The sequence below is a fragment of the Melospiza georgiana genome, chromosome 6 (assembly GCF_028018845.1).
Source record: "Melospiza georgiana isolate bMelGeo1 chromosome 6, bMelGeo1.pri, whole genome shotgun sequence".
Taxonomy (NCBI): domain Eukaryota; kingdom Metazoa; phylum Chordata; class Aves; order Passeriformes; family Passerellidae; genus Melospiza; species Melospiza georgiana.
Genome location: NC_080435.1, coordinates 40739864 through 40753674, shown reverse-complemented (window position 1 = coordinate 40753674; position 13811 = coordinate 40739864). Strand labels below are relative to the sequence as shown.

At 43.5% G+C, this 13811-nt stretch overlaps 2 protein-coding genes across 5 annotated transcripts in view; one reads left to right on the top strand and one right to left on the bottom strand.

Annotated features, from left to right (window-relative positions):
• ENTPD5 (ectonucleoside triphosphate diphosphohydrolase 5 (inactive)) overlaps window positions 1–3773 on the top strand; it is a 22800-nt gene extending 19027 nt beyond the window's left edge. For all 4 annotated transcript variants that reach the window (XM_058025550.1, XM_058025547.1, XM_058025548.1 and 1 more), the window contains 2 exons: window positions 422–537; window positions 703–3773. In XM_058025550.1, coding sequence (XP_057881533.1) covers window positions 422–537; window positions 703–789 — 203 coding nt within the window. In that variant the 3' untranslated portion in view covers window positions 790–3773. The remainder of the gene's footprint in view (window positions 1–421; window positions 538–702) is intronic.
• Window positions 3386–13811, bottom strand: COQ6 (coenzyme Q6, monooxygenase). The gene is made up of 12 exons (XM_058025546.1): window positions 13652–13811; window positions 11756–11890; window positions 10985–11043; window positions 9773–9896; window positions 9221–9351; window positions 8749–8856; window positions 8597–8659; window positions 8179–8286; window positions 7578–7780; window positions 6100–6215; window positions 5568–5734; window positions 3386–4442 (listed from the first exon to the last, which is right to left on the bottom strand). Exons 1-12 carry the CDS (start codon window positions 13809–13811, stop codon window positions 4413–4415), a joined length of 1404 nt encoding a protein of 467 aa, XP_057881529.1. The 3' UTR covers window positions 3386–4412.

The following is a 13811-nucleotide window of genomic DNA, read 5'->3' as shown; positions in this document are numbered from 1 at the left end:
TAGAAAGTGGAATCCATTACTGGATCCATCCGTGGAGGAGAGATGAAAAAAAGTGATGCTGTGTTCCTGAAAAAATAAGTAATCCAACACCCAACTAGTTATCAGTTGAGCAGAGGTTCTTCAAAAGAGCTGTGTGGATCATGTTGCTGTAATAAAAGATGTAGTTTTGATGGAGTTGAGAGAAACTTGATGTACTATATGGTTTATTCTCCAACATTGTAGAACATTGATGTACTAAATGGTTTATTCTCACTACATTGTAGAAGCTCTGTAGTGTGTACCATGTGTCATGCATAACCAGTAATAGAAGAGGGTGCCTTGTTTTAGAAAGCTTTGGCTTGAGTTCAGTTCAAATGTACAATGTGGATAAAAGTTCTTATTTTGCTGAGATCCCTTTGTTTTTTCTTTTTTCCTTCTCTAGTCTGTGATAACATGGAGAGGTACAACTCAGCCAGTCCTTTCCTCTGCATGGATCTCACTTACATCACTGCTTTATTAAAGGAAGGTTTTGGATTTAGGGACAACACAGTCTTAAAGGTGAGAAAAAAGAGTTAAATCCCTATTGATTAACATGCATTAGTTAATTTTTCTGACTAATTATCTACTGAATCTTTCCAGATTTGTAACATGTAGTTGCTGTCATTTGTGTAACTTATGAATCTAGAGAACTGTCAGGAATAACTTGTTTTTCTTCTCTTATAGTTGACAAAGAAAGTAAACAACATAGAGACAAGCTGGACTTTGGGTGCTACCTTTTACCTGCTGCAGTCTCTGGGAATGACTTATTGACTTGTGATACTGCTGTGGACTTCAGCATTTCTGAAAATGCTGAGAAAGTAAATTGCAATCTCCAGGTATGGTGTTCAGCTGGACTGGTCACAGAGCAGAACATGGACCAAAAATATATGATAGCTCTTTACCCTGGATTGGCATTGTGCCTAATGAGAGTATGATTTATAACTGTGATTGCCATAAATGATCCAGAATCTGCCTTAAGAAAGTCAAAAGGTCTAAACTCCAGCAGAGAATAAGCAAGGGGCTCAAAATCAGCTTTCACCAGCAAGTTTGTTAGAAGCACAGAGTTCCTGGATGTGGTGGCAGACTACAGACACATGACTTCCCCTACCCCCTTCTATTTAAACATAAATAACTTAAATTTGCTTGTGAGATGTTAAATACAGAAATTAGGAATAGCATCAACAGTGATGCAGAGAAAAGTGAACAACTCTGAATGCTGCCAACCTCAGTGTTCCAAAAATCCAGCTGCTAGCTTAGCAAATACATGGCAAGAATATTCCAGTCTTTCAAGGGCCTGCTGTAAGTACACTTTGGGCGTGGTTTTGGGAAAGGTGCTGGCTAGAACATAGTCATTTACCAAGCAGTTTTTAGGCAGTAGGCATTTCCTAAGCAGAAGGTGTGCCTGTGTTTCAGTTTTGCTGCCCTTTCCAAGTCTGTGCAGCTACACCATACATCTGACTACCAGACTTGATAAATTTATTCATTTAGCATGTAGTCATAACACATAGTTCTGCTGGCACAACGAGGCAGCAGTGCCAGCTATTGAAACTGCCAGAAGATGAGCTTGTCACATTCCACCCACAAGGAGATTGCAGTCAGATGAAATGGCTGATCTGACAGCTCAGTTTGCTGTGAGAGCCAGCTCTGTTTCTCTGCTCTCAGCAAGGCACATCCACAGCCTTCTTCCCTCTGCTGCTGGTGCTCCTCAGGTTCTTGTAGGAACTGATTCAGGACACCTGACCTGAGGTGGTGCTCACCCAAGAGTCAAGTCTGGTGCTATCCCAAGGACAGCAGGCAGGGCCCAGCCCAGCATGGCCTGCTGGGCCAGCAAGAGGTCTGAGCACCACAGTCCCTTTTGCTGGAGTGAGCTCTAAGCTGTGGTCTCCCGTTTCAAACCCACCCATTGCCCTAAGTAAAAACAGCTGCAGAGATGCCTTCCCCCCATGAAATAATTGACAGCTTGCTACTGTCTTCACCTCTTCAAGGGATGTGTAAGGTACAGGTGAATTTACCCCATCACAGCAAAGAGGTATTGCTCATGTGACTGAGGGAAACTTCTAGCCACTGATGTCTTGTGATGAACATTTCCCTGGTGGGCAGTTGCAGTTACCAAGTGTCCCAGTTGCTCTAAAACACCTTTCTGTCAAACCAAAGACTGCCCTCACGCTGCCTTCTCTGCAAACTGGATTTGAAAATAATTGGTAATTCCCAGCAAGGGGAGGAAATCATGCACTCATGTCTTCAATGGTCTTGCCAAACAGTTTGGAGACTTAGAAATTTGCCTTACTGTGAACTTACTGACTACTTATTAGTCCTTTTCCTCTAGTTAGCAGTGCAAGTTTGCCTGTGGCTGATGAAGCTACCATTTCTCATATCTCAGGATTTACAGCACGAGGGTGCAAGGCATGCTTTTGATTGAACAAGTTCAGTCAGCAACAAGAAGCCAAGGGTTGCAGATGGAGCCATCCATACTTATCACTGACACTTTGCCATAAATTCAGGCTGCTTTTTTGAAACAGGACATGCTCATCCTACATGTGTGGTCCTTACCAGAATCTGTTTGAGATCCACATTGAGAAATTCCTGTGTCACACCAAAGTTCTGTTCCTTTCTCTCTAGAAGTTTCTGTTTGAACATGAAGGAAGTAATTGCAGCCTCTTCTCAACCATAAACATTTCTTATTCCTCTTCCTACTGTTGGCAAAACTTGGTATGTGGTCTGGTCTGCAGAACAAGGTGACTGCATATGCATTCATTATGTCTTCAGTGAACACTTCTGTATTCTCAGAAAACACAAAGTAGGGTGCAGTGGTTACTGGCCAGGCTGCGTTACCCTAAGAACAAGCTAATTTAATAATCCAGAAATCATCTTTCAGTCTGGGCCAGTGCTATGACAAACTCTTCCTGGATCTTGGGGCTAAGAGCTGGCAGCAGTGAGGCTGTGTTTTGAAGGTGGGATGCTCTACCCAAGGGAGAAGCAGCAGTGTTATCTGCCCCCTGAAAACACACCAGCCCTGAGGAGGGCTGGAGGGCTGGGTTTTGTCTGAAGCAAGGAGGGGCTAGAAGAAGGGTACCATGCAAAGGAAGTTGTTTTTTCTGCATTCTTTGCCTCAGACTCTGGTACTACAAATGCTAGGGGGTAGCATCTGCTTCCCAGTACCAAAGTTGCATTTAATCTGAATGCTCAGGGCCTTCATTTGTCAGTGGCACAATTCGTTAACTGAAGCAGAACTTCTCCTCTCTGTTACTGGCATGATCTTTCAGTTATGGGAGAAACAAAAAACTCTGTTAAAAGGTTTATTTTTGCAAGAATTTGCAGAATTGAGCCCCTGCTGTTTACATCTGAACTGAAATGGGTGGGGGGATCTGGACAACCCAGTCAAGTCCTCACACTTACCCTAGTGCAATGAGATTATTTATTACTTAAAGAGTAAGCAGCCTTTTAAGAGAAGAGCTCTACTTGCAGCCCTGATTTTTATCTCTTCCTTTGTAATGTCTTTGAGCCAGGCACTAACAAGGACTGCCTAATATGAGTGACTGCAGAAGCACAAGTAATAGCTTTCACTTCAGTTTCATTCTTTGTGATGTTAATTTCTGATACTGGTCACCCATATGTGTAAATCTTGCCCATGGGCAGTGCTTAGTTTAATTTTGTGAGTGGCAAATGTCTAATGCAAGATGCTGGTGTTTGGAACCGAAGACAGAATATCTTGAATTGTCTATTTTAGTAATTAAAGCATTTTTAACAATATTGAAGATGTTGTGGTATAGTTTTTTTTCCTAGATATTATGTTGCCTTGTATCTTTTCCATGGAGCCGTAAGCCATTTCCACAAGAAACACCATTATTAAATAAAGCACCAAGAGAAAGGCAGGGAAAAGGGTGAAAGAACAACAGACAGAGTTTTAAAATACATCTGCCACCATGTGTTGTTTCTCTCTGCTGCAAACTACTCCTTCTGTCTGAGCTGAGGTGCCAAGAAGCCAGGAGTGATGTTACAGCTCTAGCAATCATATCAGAAGAAACTGAAAGTAATTAAGCAGCAAAAGCTGTTAAAAATTAGCCAGCAGTTGGCAAAATTCAGCACTGTGTCTGCCAAAAGACAGACAGCTGTTTGCACCTTAATCTTCAATTCAGGAGGCCCAGATTAAAAGCACATACTGTACTTAGTTCTGTGGCTGAAGACCTCATGGTACTATGGAAAGAAACCCTAAATCCTCCTGAGGAGGGCAAATGTGACAGCTTTTGCATAAACCAGTGGATGGTGTAATACACAGCTCAATCCCTCAATTTTATTGTAAATTAAAATAAAAATTCAAAGATTCAAGTAAGTCACAGTCCTTTTAAAGGCAATGCATTCATTGGCAAGCTGCTGACAGGCAGACTGACAACAGATCACTTGCTGGCAAAAGCCATGATTTGCTCCTAAAAGAGAAGAAAAAGAGAAGTAATTCATAAGCATGTGTTTTAGAAAGAACCTTTAGGCACATTCCCATTCATATAAATGAACAACAGTTCTTGGCCAGGCTTTCTAGCCACACACAGAGAACCTATCCCTATGTCCTAGAAAATTAACAAAATTGTAGCATTCCTGTCCTTCCCAAGTAGTACAAAACTGGTAATTCCAATGGGTTCTGTGCTCAGAAAGACATCTTCAACTGTTTTTTTTCTTTTAAACAGAGAAAGAAAAAAAAAACTTGTGAGCACTGAAGCAGCAGCATGGTCTTCCTTAATGAAGACAGTGTCAGTGGCAGCTGCTCTGCCTTAGGAATGTACTGATTTTTAGTTGAGGAAGTGTCTCAACTGTGACCATGACACAAAGGAAACAGGGCACCTGTGTTTAATATAAAGATGGAGAATAAATGAAGTAAAAATTGAAATCCAAAGATGAGAATCTAATTTGCTGGTGCTTGGGAGCTTTGAGAGCAGAGGGCTTAAGGAACCTCACAAAAATCCAACAACTGGGTCAAGAGGGTGAAAAGTTCAGGCAGATGGGCTGCAAACAGAGGGTCTAAGACAGAAACTCACCACCACCCTCCTCAGGTAATTCCCATTTTAGAGACTTGAACTTCTGCCATGAGGGAACAATTCACAAGGCAAAACAGCACAGAAACAGTTAAGTGTGGGCTGCACACTGCCTCTGGGAAGTCACCCAATATCTTAGTGAAGATGTTTCTTCACAGGCCTGTCTTCTCTGTGCATTGCTAGAATACAATTCAAGGTTTGACACTAATTCCATAGCAAAATAAAGCCAAATATTTCCGATGACCTCTAACTCCTAATTACTGATACAGAATATAAGACACTTAGATCTTTTATATCCCTTGTGCTGGAGGGGGAGAAAAAGAAGTCTCTACTGAGTCATCAGTTATTTAGGAACTCCTCAGGCCCATTCAGGACACAAAACCCCCAGTTTAAAATAGTATTTTCCAACCAAAAATGTTTCATTTTAAACAAACAAAAATCTTTACATCTTGTGCATATTTCATGAATAGTAGAATAGTAGAATAGAATGAACTCCTACAGCCCTCACTGAAGTGAGATCCTTACTTTGACAGGAGGCAGGGCATTTGTTGCTTGCAATCCCCATGTCCTCAGCAACACCAGAGGAGCCAGTGTGGTAGAGTACAGCCTTTTTAGCATATCAGTAGCAGCTAACAAGGAGACATTATGCCTCTGACGTTCTGTTTCAAACTTGAGGAGGTGTTTTAAGGAGCCTGGAAGAGATAATTGAATGTTTCTATTACACTTAATGTGCCACAAACAATTGTGCATCTTAACTACAGAGCAGTTTCCTCTGGGAACTGAAAGAGAACAGAGAAATGGTTCATCACAATAAAGACCTCTTTCCACCAGCTAGTGCTCTTCATCCCACCACATCTCTAACTGCCATCCTGCAGAGCTTTATTTTTTTTAAAGCAGCTTTAAGATTTGTGGGATGGAAACTGCATCCAAGAATAAAGAACTGCTTCACTTCACCAAAGCTTTCAAACACAAGACAGCAGCATGCTAACCAGAGGGACTGCAGCAAAGGCCTGGGAGACTAATCCTTTCCTGCCCCAATGCTGGCTTGGAGCCTTACCCAGATCGCTCCCGTTGAAGGCTGCTGCACTGAGGTGATGAGCTAAACATGCAATATCACCAAAGCCCAGGTTCACTCCTTGTCCTGCAAGTGGGTGGACTCTGTGTGCTGCATCCCTGGAGCAAGAGAAGACAGAAATTTATTTCCCTTCTTGAAGAAAGCCACAGTGGCTGACAAACCCCAGAAGGGACAGTGTAGCACTCCTCACCTCTTTGCAATGAACCACCTTAGAGCAGCATATGCACTTTATCCAGTACCTCCTTGCATGCTATGCTGAACTACCTGACTGCCTCTCCAGTTGTAAGAAGCAAGACATAGGGGAGGTAACAAAAAGCAGGTCTGAAAGGAAAAATTATAAAGAGGTGACTAGCCAAAGTCCTCTCAGATACATGTGGAACAGGCCTTTATGTTTTTGTAAGTGACCTCAGCACAACAGGAGCTCTGTCAATGGCACATTGCACAAACACAAGTGGACAGATAACATGAGTTTAAAAGAGAGGTGGGATTATCACTGAATAGAAACAAAATCAGGCTCTTCTATGAACAGACTTATCTGTAAAGCTCAAAGATAAACATTGCTGTGGGAGTCACAAAGTAAAAGAAATTAGATTAAGTTTTGATATGAAATGCAAGATCATGTGCTTTACCAAGCTATAAAGCACAGTGTGCTCCTAAGAGTGGTTCATAGGTTGGAAAGATGAAAAGTGCACCACACAAAAGTGTAGCACAGCATCCAGGAATTACTGAAAGTTACCACCATACTGCAGCTGGGGCAGAGAAGAAAGTACATGCAACCTTAGAATATAAGAAATGAGATATTTTTCGGTTTGAATAGGCCACCACACAAAAGTCTCTGACATCTCACATGGGAGTAATTTTTGTCATTTGTGTTCAAAAAAGGTGAGTTAAAAACTCAATGTGGTGCTCAGAATGGCTGGTATAATGCAAGAGGAAGTACAGATCCAGCATGAGATACTGGATTGTTTCACTAGACTGTACAAACCACGGAAGGGAAATAATTATCTTTCAATTTACACAAACAGCACAGATAATGGGCAGAAAGCTACTCATAAAAAGGACAGGAGGGCACCCAGAACAAACCGGATCTGGGTAAAGTCAGACTGGAGCAATGTATCATTTCTAACATCTGAGTTGTTGGCGGGGAGTTGCTGTCCTCAGGTCATTCCTAACCACGTGCCACCCGCTCTCCTCAGGTCATTCCTGACCACGTGCCACCCGCTGTCCTCGGGTCATTTCTGACCACGTGCCACCCGCTCTCCTCAGGTCATTCCTGACCACGTGCCACCCGCTGTCCTCAGGTCATTTCTGACCACGTGCCACCCGCTGTCCTTGGGTCATTCCTAACCACGTGCCACCCGCTGTCCTCAGGTCATTTCTGACCACGTGCCACCCGCTGTCCTTGGGTCATTTCTGACCACGTGCCACCCGCCCCCCAAGGGCGGCGCTGAGCACCTTACCCGATGAGAGCCATGCGGGGCCGGACGTACTCTGTGGCGTGGCCCAACCCCAGGGGGAACGTGGCTCTGCTCTCTGCATCCACGCCAGCAACGCTCGGGGGCAGCTGACGGACTGCAGTCCCCGAGGGCTTCAGCAGCGAAATGGCAGAACGAAACATGGCCCCAGCAGTGTCAATGAAGTCAGAGTGGTTTATGTTGCTCCACTGAAACAGACAAACAAATCTTTGGAAGCTGACCCAAACTAGACCCATAAAAGAACCCAGTTGAAGAAAAAAAATCTGAGTTCCAATACTGAATTTTAACCACTTGGACAAAACTATACAGTAGAAAAAACCATCTTCACCATTTTAGGACATACAAATTTCCAACTAGGATGAGCCTACTCTTCCTACCTTTTGGAAATTTAAGTTAACTTCTGTGACTTTCAGAACTAACCTAATTCAGTCCCAAGGGGTCATCTTTTCTTTGCTAAGTGGCTCTTTAATATCATTCTCATCAGAGGAAGGAACTTCAGAATGCACCTCTCCCATTACTGTTGTTCAGCTACAGAATTCGGTTCTATTTCTTAAAGCCTGTTCCCTGCCATGAGGCTGATACTCACAAAGGCAGAGTTGATGCTATCCACAAAGCTTTCCTCATCCATGGCAAGAAGTTCTGATGCATGGTCATGAGATGTAGACCAGACCAGAGAGCTGGCAGTGTCAGACAGCTAGTTTAAGAGAATTTCAAGGGTAAATATCAGGAGAAAAAGAAACAAAAATAAACATTCAGTGCAAAGACTTCTCCACTCTCCTGCCTCACACTGTCAGTCCCTCTGAAAATTACAGTTCCTGCCCAACTTGTTACAAGTGAGAAATGCCAAGGATGGAATGAGATGGCAGGAGGGGAAAATGCAATAAATGACAAGTGAAGGGCAGATGTGCAAATTCTTAAGAGACAGAACCAACACAGAAAGGCATGAAATAAATACTAGACTACAAAAGTTTTTAAAAACATTTTAAAAAATACTAACACCTTACCGGAAGAAGCGCAATTGGCCCGGTGGGAAGGAACCGCTGCCATGCTACATTGTTGTCTGTGGCCTATAGTGGAAAGAAGCAAGTGGGCAGCAAGCCAGATCACCCTCTTAGGTTCTACTGCTTATGGAAGAGTCAGTTTAGCAGAATTTTACCTCAGATAAATGGAGAGTTGCCACCACAGCTGACTGGTCATACTGATGTTCAATGTTCTTAATTTCAGCTTCCTTCCGGACCATAGAGTTATGACCATCTGCACCAATCTGTAAAGCAAAGAGATACACAGCAACTTCTTCAGCAGCTCCTAGAAACATTAGGAGCTAATATTTCACTCTAAAAACCTCAGACTGCATCTGCATATTGTCTGCTCATTCAGAAAAAAAAAATCCCCCCAAAACTAGAAGAGGTGGCGCCTTCTGCTCTTCTCATATTCAGCAGCATCTCCTTGCAGCAGGCAGAGAGAAGGCCATGCCCAGTGTCCCACACCCTCACAGACAGGGCTAGCCACTCACCTCACCCTAGCGCTCCACATGGGTGGAGTGGCACACATGGAATTGGAACCAAACCAGTGGAAAGGACTTGGGTTAGAGATGAGGCCTTATGAACAGAAATAAAGAGCTTAGTTACCAGCAGCTTGGTCTGAAGTCTGCGTCCATCAGCTAACTCAACTTGGACCCAAGGGCTTGTGTCACAGCCATGGGAAGGAAGGGGCCAGGTGTACCCAACTGCTTTGCTCCTGTAGAAGACCTCCACGCGGTCTGATGGGAACACAGAGCGCCATGGTCACAGCACAACACGGACAGGGAAAAGGAAACATCAATACAACAGCCAAGGCCATGCAGGTGTCTTAACGGCACCCTAGGAGCTCACCCTACAATTCTCAAGGCATCCCAAAAAACCAGACATGGACAGCCCCTTGTCACTGTAAGGCCTGCTCTGGACAAGGAGGTACAGATTTTTTAATTAAGTCCAATTTTGAAGTATTTTGGAGAACTACATATTCTGCTCTGTAGCCTTTGTAAGTCAGATTTCTCCCTCCTTCCCAATTCCAGAAGGTGCCCATTTCTCAAGAATTACTTGTTAGACAAATTTCTCCCTCTCAAGACTTAGCACACAATAGAAGGCATGTAACTGAAAGCTATCTGCAGGAAATAAAACATTGAAGAAGTTGTCCTCTACCTGCTACTGCATCTAACTGTTTTGTGAGAGCAGACATAATGACATCATTCTCCACTATGTAACCCATGTCATCTAAGTCATCTTTCTCAAAAACGATCATGGCTTCTGAACAAGCATCCCACACCTACGAAGAAAAAATACATTACATGAAGCTATGTGATAAAGAAGTCCATTTCAGGGACCTAACAGCAAAAAGACACGGTAATCTAGAAATATAGAACTAGATGAAACATCCTGGATTACTGTTCGTTCCCAGCTACTAAAGTGCACCACATAACTAATTTCATTAAATGATTTAGCTTAAGCTCAAAAAGTAATTCCAAGTCAAGTTTTTCATCCCTACTTTTCTGTTACATAACTGACATAGGAAGCTGTGCTACAGCCTTGCTGTAGGTTAACCCCAGCAGGCAGCTCAGCCCCACACAGCTGCTTCCTTTCTCCCCTGCACTGAGATGGGGAAGAAAACTGAAAGGATGAAAGTAGAAAACTCATTGCTTGAGGTAAATGCAGTTCAATATGAAAAGCAAAAGCCACATGTTCAAGCAAAGCAATCCAAGGAATTAATTCACTGCTTCCCAAGGGCAAGCAGGAGTTTAGCCATCTCCAAGAGAGCAGGGCCCCATCAAGCATAATGGTTACTTGGGAAGACAAACACCATCCCTCCAAACTTCCCATGTTTCCTTCTTCTTTTCCTCAGCTTTTATTGCTGAGCATGACACCATATGGTATGGGTTGTCAGCCAGGGTCAGTTGTCCAGCCTGTATACCCTCCCAGTTTCTTGTGCACTCCCAGCCTGCTCACTGGCAGGGCAGTGTGAGAAAGCCTTGGCACTGTGTAAGTGCTGCCCAGCAATAACTAAAACATCCCTGTGCTATCAACAGTTTTCAACACAAATCTGAATCACTGTCCCATACAGGCCACCTTTAAGAGAAGAAACTCTATCCCAGCCAAACCAACACACCCTTTATCTCCTGGCTAATACTCAAGCCTCAATATCTACAGCTGCCACTAGGAATCCACCTTTCAGCCTGTAACAACAAGGCCCTGGGCACAGGTATTTCTGAGCAGACTGCTACCCACAAAAAAGAGACAGAAATGAACATAAGTATGACCTGCCCTTTACCATAGGAATAAAAACCTGTGTCATTGATGCAAGTACTTTTGAGCATTCAGAGTAGACAGACACAAGGTGTATCTGCAGCCCTAAGGCACCTGCATTCGCCGGAAGGGTTTGAGTCTCAGGCTGCAGACGTGATCCCAGGCACCACAACCTGAAAGAGAACAAGGACAGAAATGCACAGACATACAGGTTCACATGGGACACTGAGACCAAAACTAAACTGAAGCTCACTCCACACTCTCCTCCACTCTTCCCTGGCTACGCTCAGGCTTGGCTCGCACCTTCCCTAGACAGTGCCAGGTCTGCCTCGGTGCTGTCACAGCTCCAGAATCACATTGTTTTACTGTTAACATAAGCCAGCAGGAAAGAAACAAGAGCTCTCCATGAGCCTCTGACCTAACAGACAGCTCTCACTGTTCCATCACTGGGTAATAAAACAGACATAGAAAAGCACAGCCATTATTGTAAATAACATTTCTTTCTCCAAAAGGATTCAAGGCTCACATATCTCTTTAAAATGACAATTAATCCTCATTAATTGAGGACTGAGTTACCAGACTACAAAGCATTAAGCTTCTTTTGTGAATAGAACATTCCAGGTGCTGTAGAGAGCACTTTACAACCTTTCACTGCCTAAAGTCACAAATATTTATTTGATAACAAATCAGACCAAGATACCAGAACACAGATCCTTGTTATCAAGAGAATTTGGATTTAATAACCACAACTCAGCGTGTAGAGACAAAGGCAAATAATCCTAATGATGTTAGGATGAAGGCAACACCTGGTCAAAAGGGTTTTTGTTTCAACAAAACCAGTTCAAATATAAATGTTAAAAATGCAAACAATAAAATCATACTTACTGCTTAGGAGGGTTGCTGATCCTGGGGAGATGGAACTGACCCTGTTGCTGTAACTGTCTGGCATGTGATCATATTCTTTCCTAGGACCAGCCTCCAGCAAAGCAATCTTTTTATCATGGAAGTGGATGTCATGCCCTAAAATAAGCAAATACATGCTTTGTTACAATGCTCCTGCCAAAAATATCAAAAGCAAAACACTTGAGTTCTTGTAATAAGATACAGTAGATGCAACACTTAATAAAGAACTACATATACAGTACAGGTGTTGACCAGGCCGGTAAACTTTTGTATGTTAAAGCTTTATGACTACAGTCCTGTTACTGAGATGGACAACTCTTTTGCAGCTAAAGCAAGGATTACATATTTCCCTTTTGCATAAAGCTTACATTTTTGTACAAACTTGTGTAATTTTTAAATGAAAATTTATTACTGGAGTATTATCAAGTGAAATCTTCAATATTTACTCCATGTTTACTCCAGAACACATTTTCCAGAGCTTAAACATAAATTCTGCTTAGGGAGGAGGAGATCAAAATAAAACTGCTGTGATATGTAGCAATTACATTAATATTTTCCCTGTCCTCTCATTCTGACAATGGAATAGCACAGGCAGTTTAGACTTTAAACTTCCACATAAAGAGAACTGAAAAGAAAAAGAAGACTCAAGTAAAGTGTAAAAAACACTGCAGCTGAGCTGGCCACGCCTGCAGCATCCCAACCACCACAGATGCAGAAGGCACTGAGGACAGAAGTGGTGTCCCTCATCATCTAGAGTTTACTACTACAGCAGCCCTAGAGACAGCAGTGTCCTGGGCATAATCTCCAGATTGTGCACAGTAATAATCTCATCTCCTGAGACGTCCCAAACCTGCTTGTCAGCCTTAGGTACCACTGCTGGAGGGGATCCTTCTCAAATCCACTGGGCTCTTGTTTAACAATACAAGCAGAATTTAAGCTTGCCAGGTAAGCCCTTATACTTGCAAAGCACTCATCGCTCAGCATCTTTGATCTTCTGGGCACTATATCTTTAGGTTTCTGTCACTACTGCAACCTTCTGAATCCATGTTGCAAATAAAGGAGCAGCCAGTACTCTCAGGATCTCTAAGGATACAAAGCAATGGATCTCAAAGGATCCATTTTAACTTGGTATTAGTGTTTAAAATACTGGGTTAGAGAATGAAACTTGGGATCAGATAATAATGATTAGATGGATGGAGCACCTCTCCCACAAGGAAAGACTGAGCAAATTTGTTTTGTTCACCTGGAAAAGAGAGAGCTTAGGGGTGACTGAATTGTGGCCTCACAGTACCTGAAGAGAGCCCACAAGAAAGACAAAAATGGACTTTTTACAAGATCATGTAGTGACAGGACAAGGAGAAATGGATTCAAAGTGAAAGAGATTAGACTGGATAGGAGGAAGTTCTTTGCTGTGAGGATGGTGAGGCACTGGAACAGGTGTAAATGAAGAGAAGCTGTAAATGTCCCAACCCTGCAGGTGTTTGAGGCCAGGCTGGATGTGGCTCGGAGCAACCTGGTCTATGCAAAGTGTCCCTGCACACAGCACGGGGTTGGAACTACGTGATATTTAAGGTACCTTTCAACCCATTCCGTGATTCTACAATCAGAAAAGCATTTTAGCTAAGGGTGACATTATCCATCAGCTATTTAAGGATGAGCATGTTTGACAGAAACACTACAGTCTATAAAACTCCAGTTAACCGCCCCATTAACACTGTGCAGACACAGAGATATGGCCTGTCTCATCACTGACCGGCTCACCAAACACCCTCCGGTGAACTTTAGAGCAGGATCCCTCAATGATCCCTCAGCAGACCCCGGACACTGAGATCCTATACACGGTTACCTCACACTGCGGGGAGTGGGTCACAGCCTTACCCAGCACGGCGGCCATGGCGCTCCCGACCATGCCCCCGCCCGACACCACCACATCGTAGAGCGGCGGGCTGGAGGCGGCGGAGCGGAGCGGGGCGCGGGGCCCGGCCCTGAGCCGCGCTCCGAGCGGGGCCAGCAGCGCCCGCCCGCGCAGCGCCGCCAT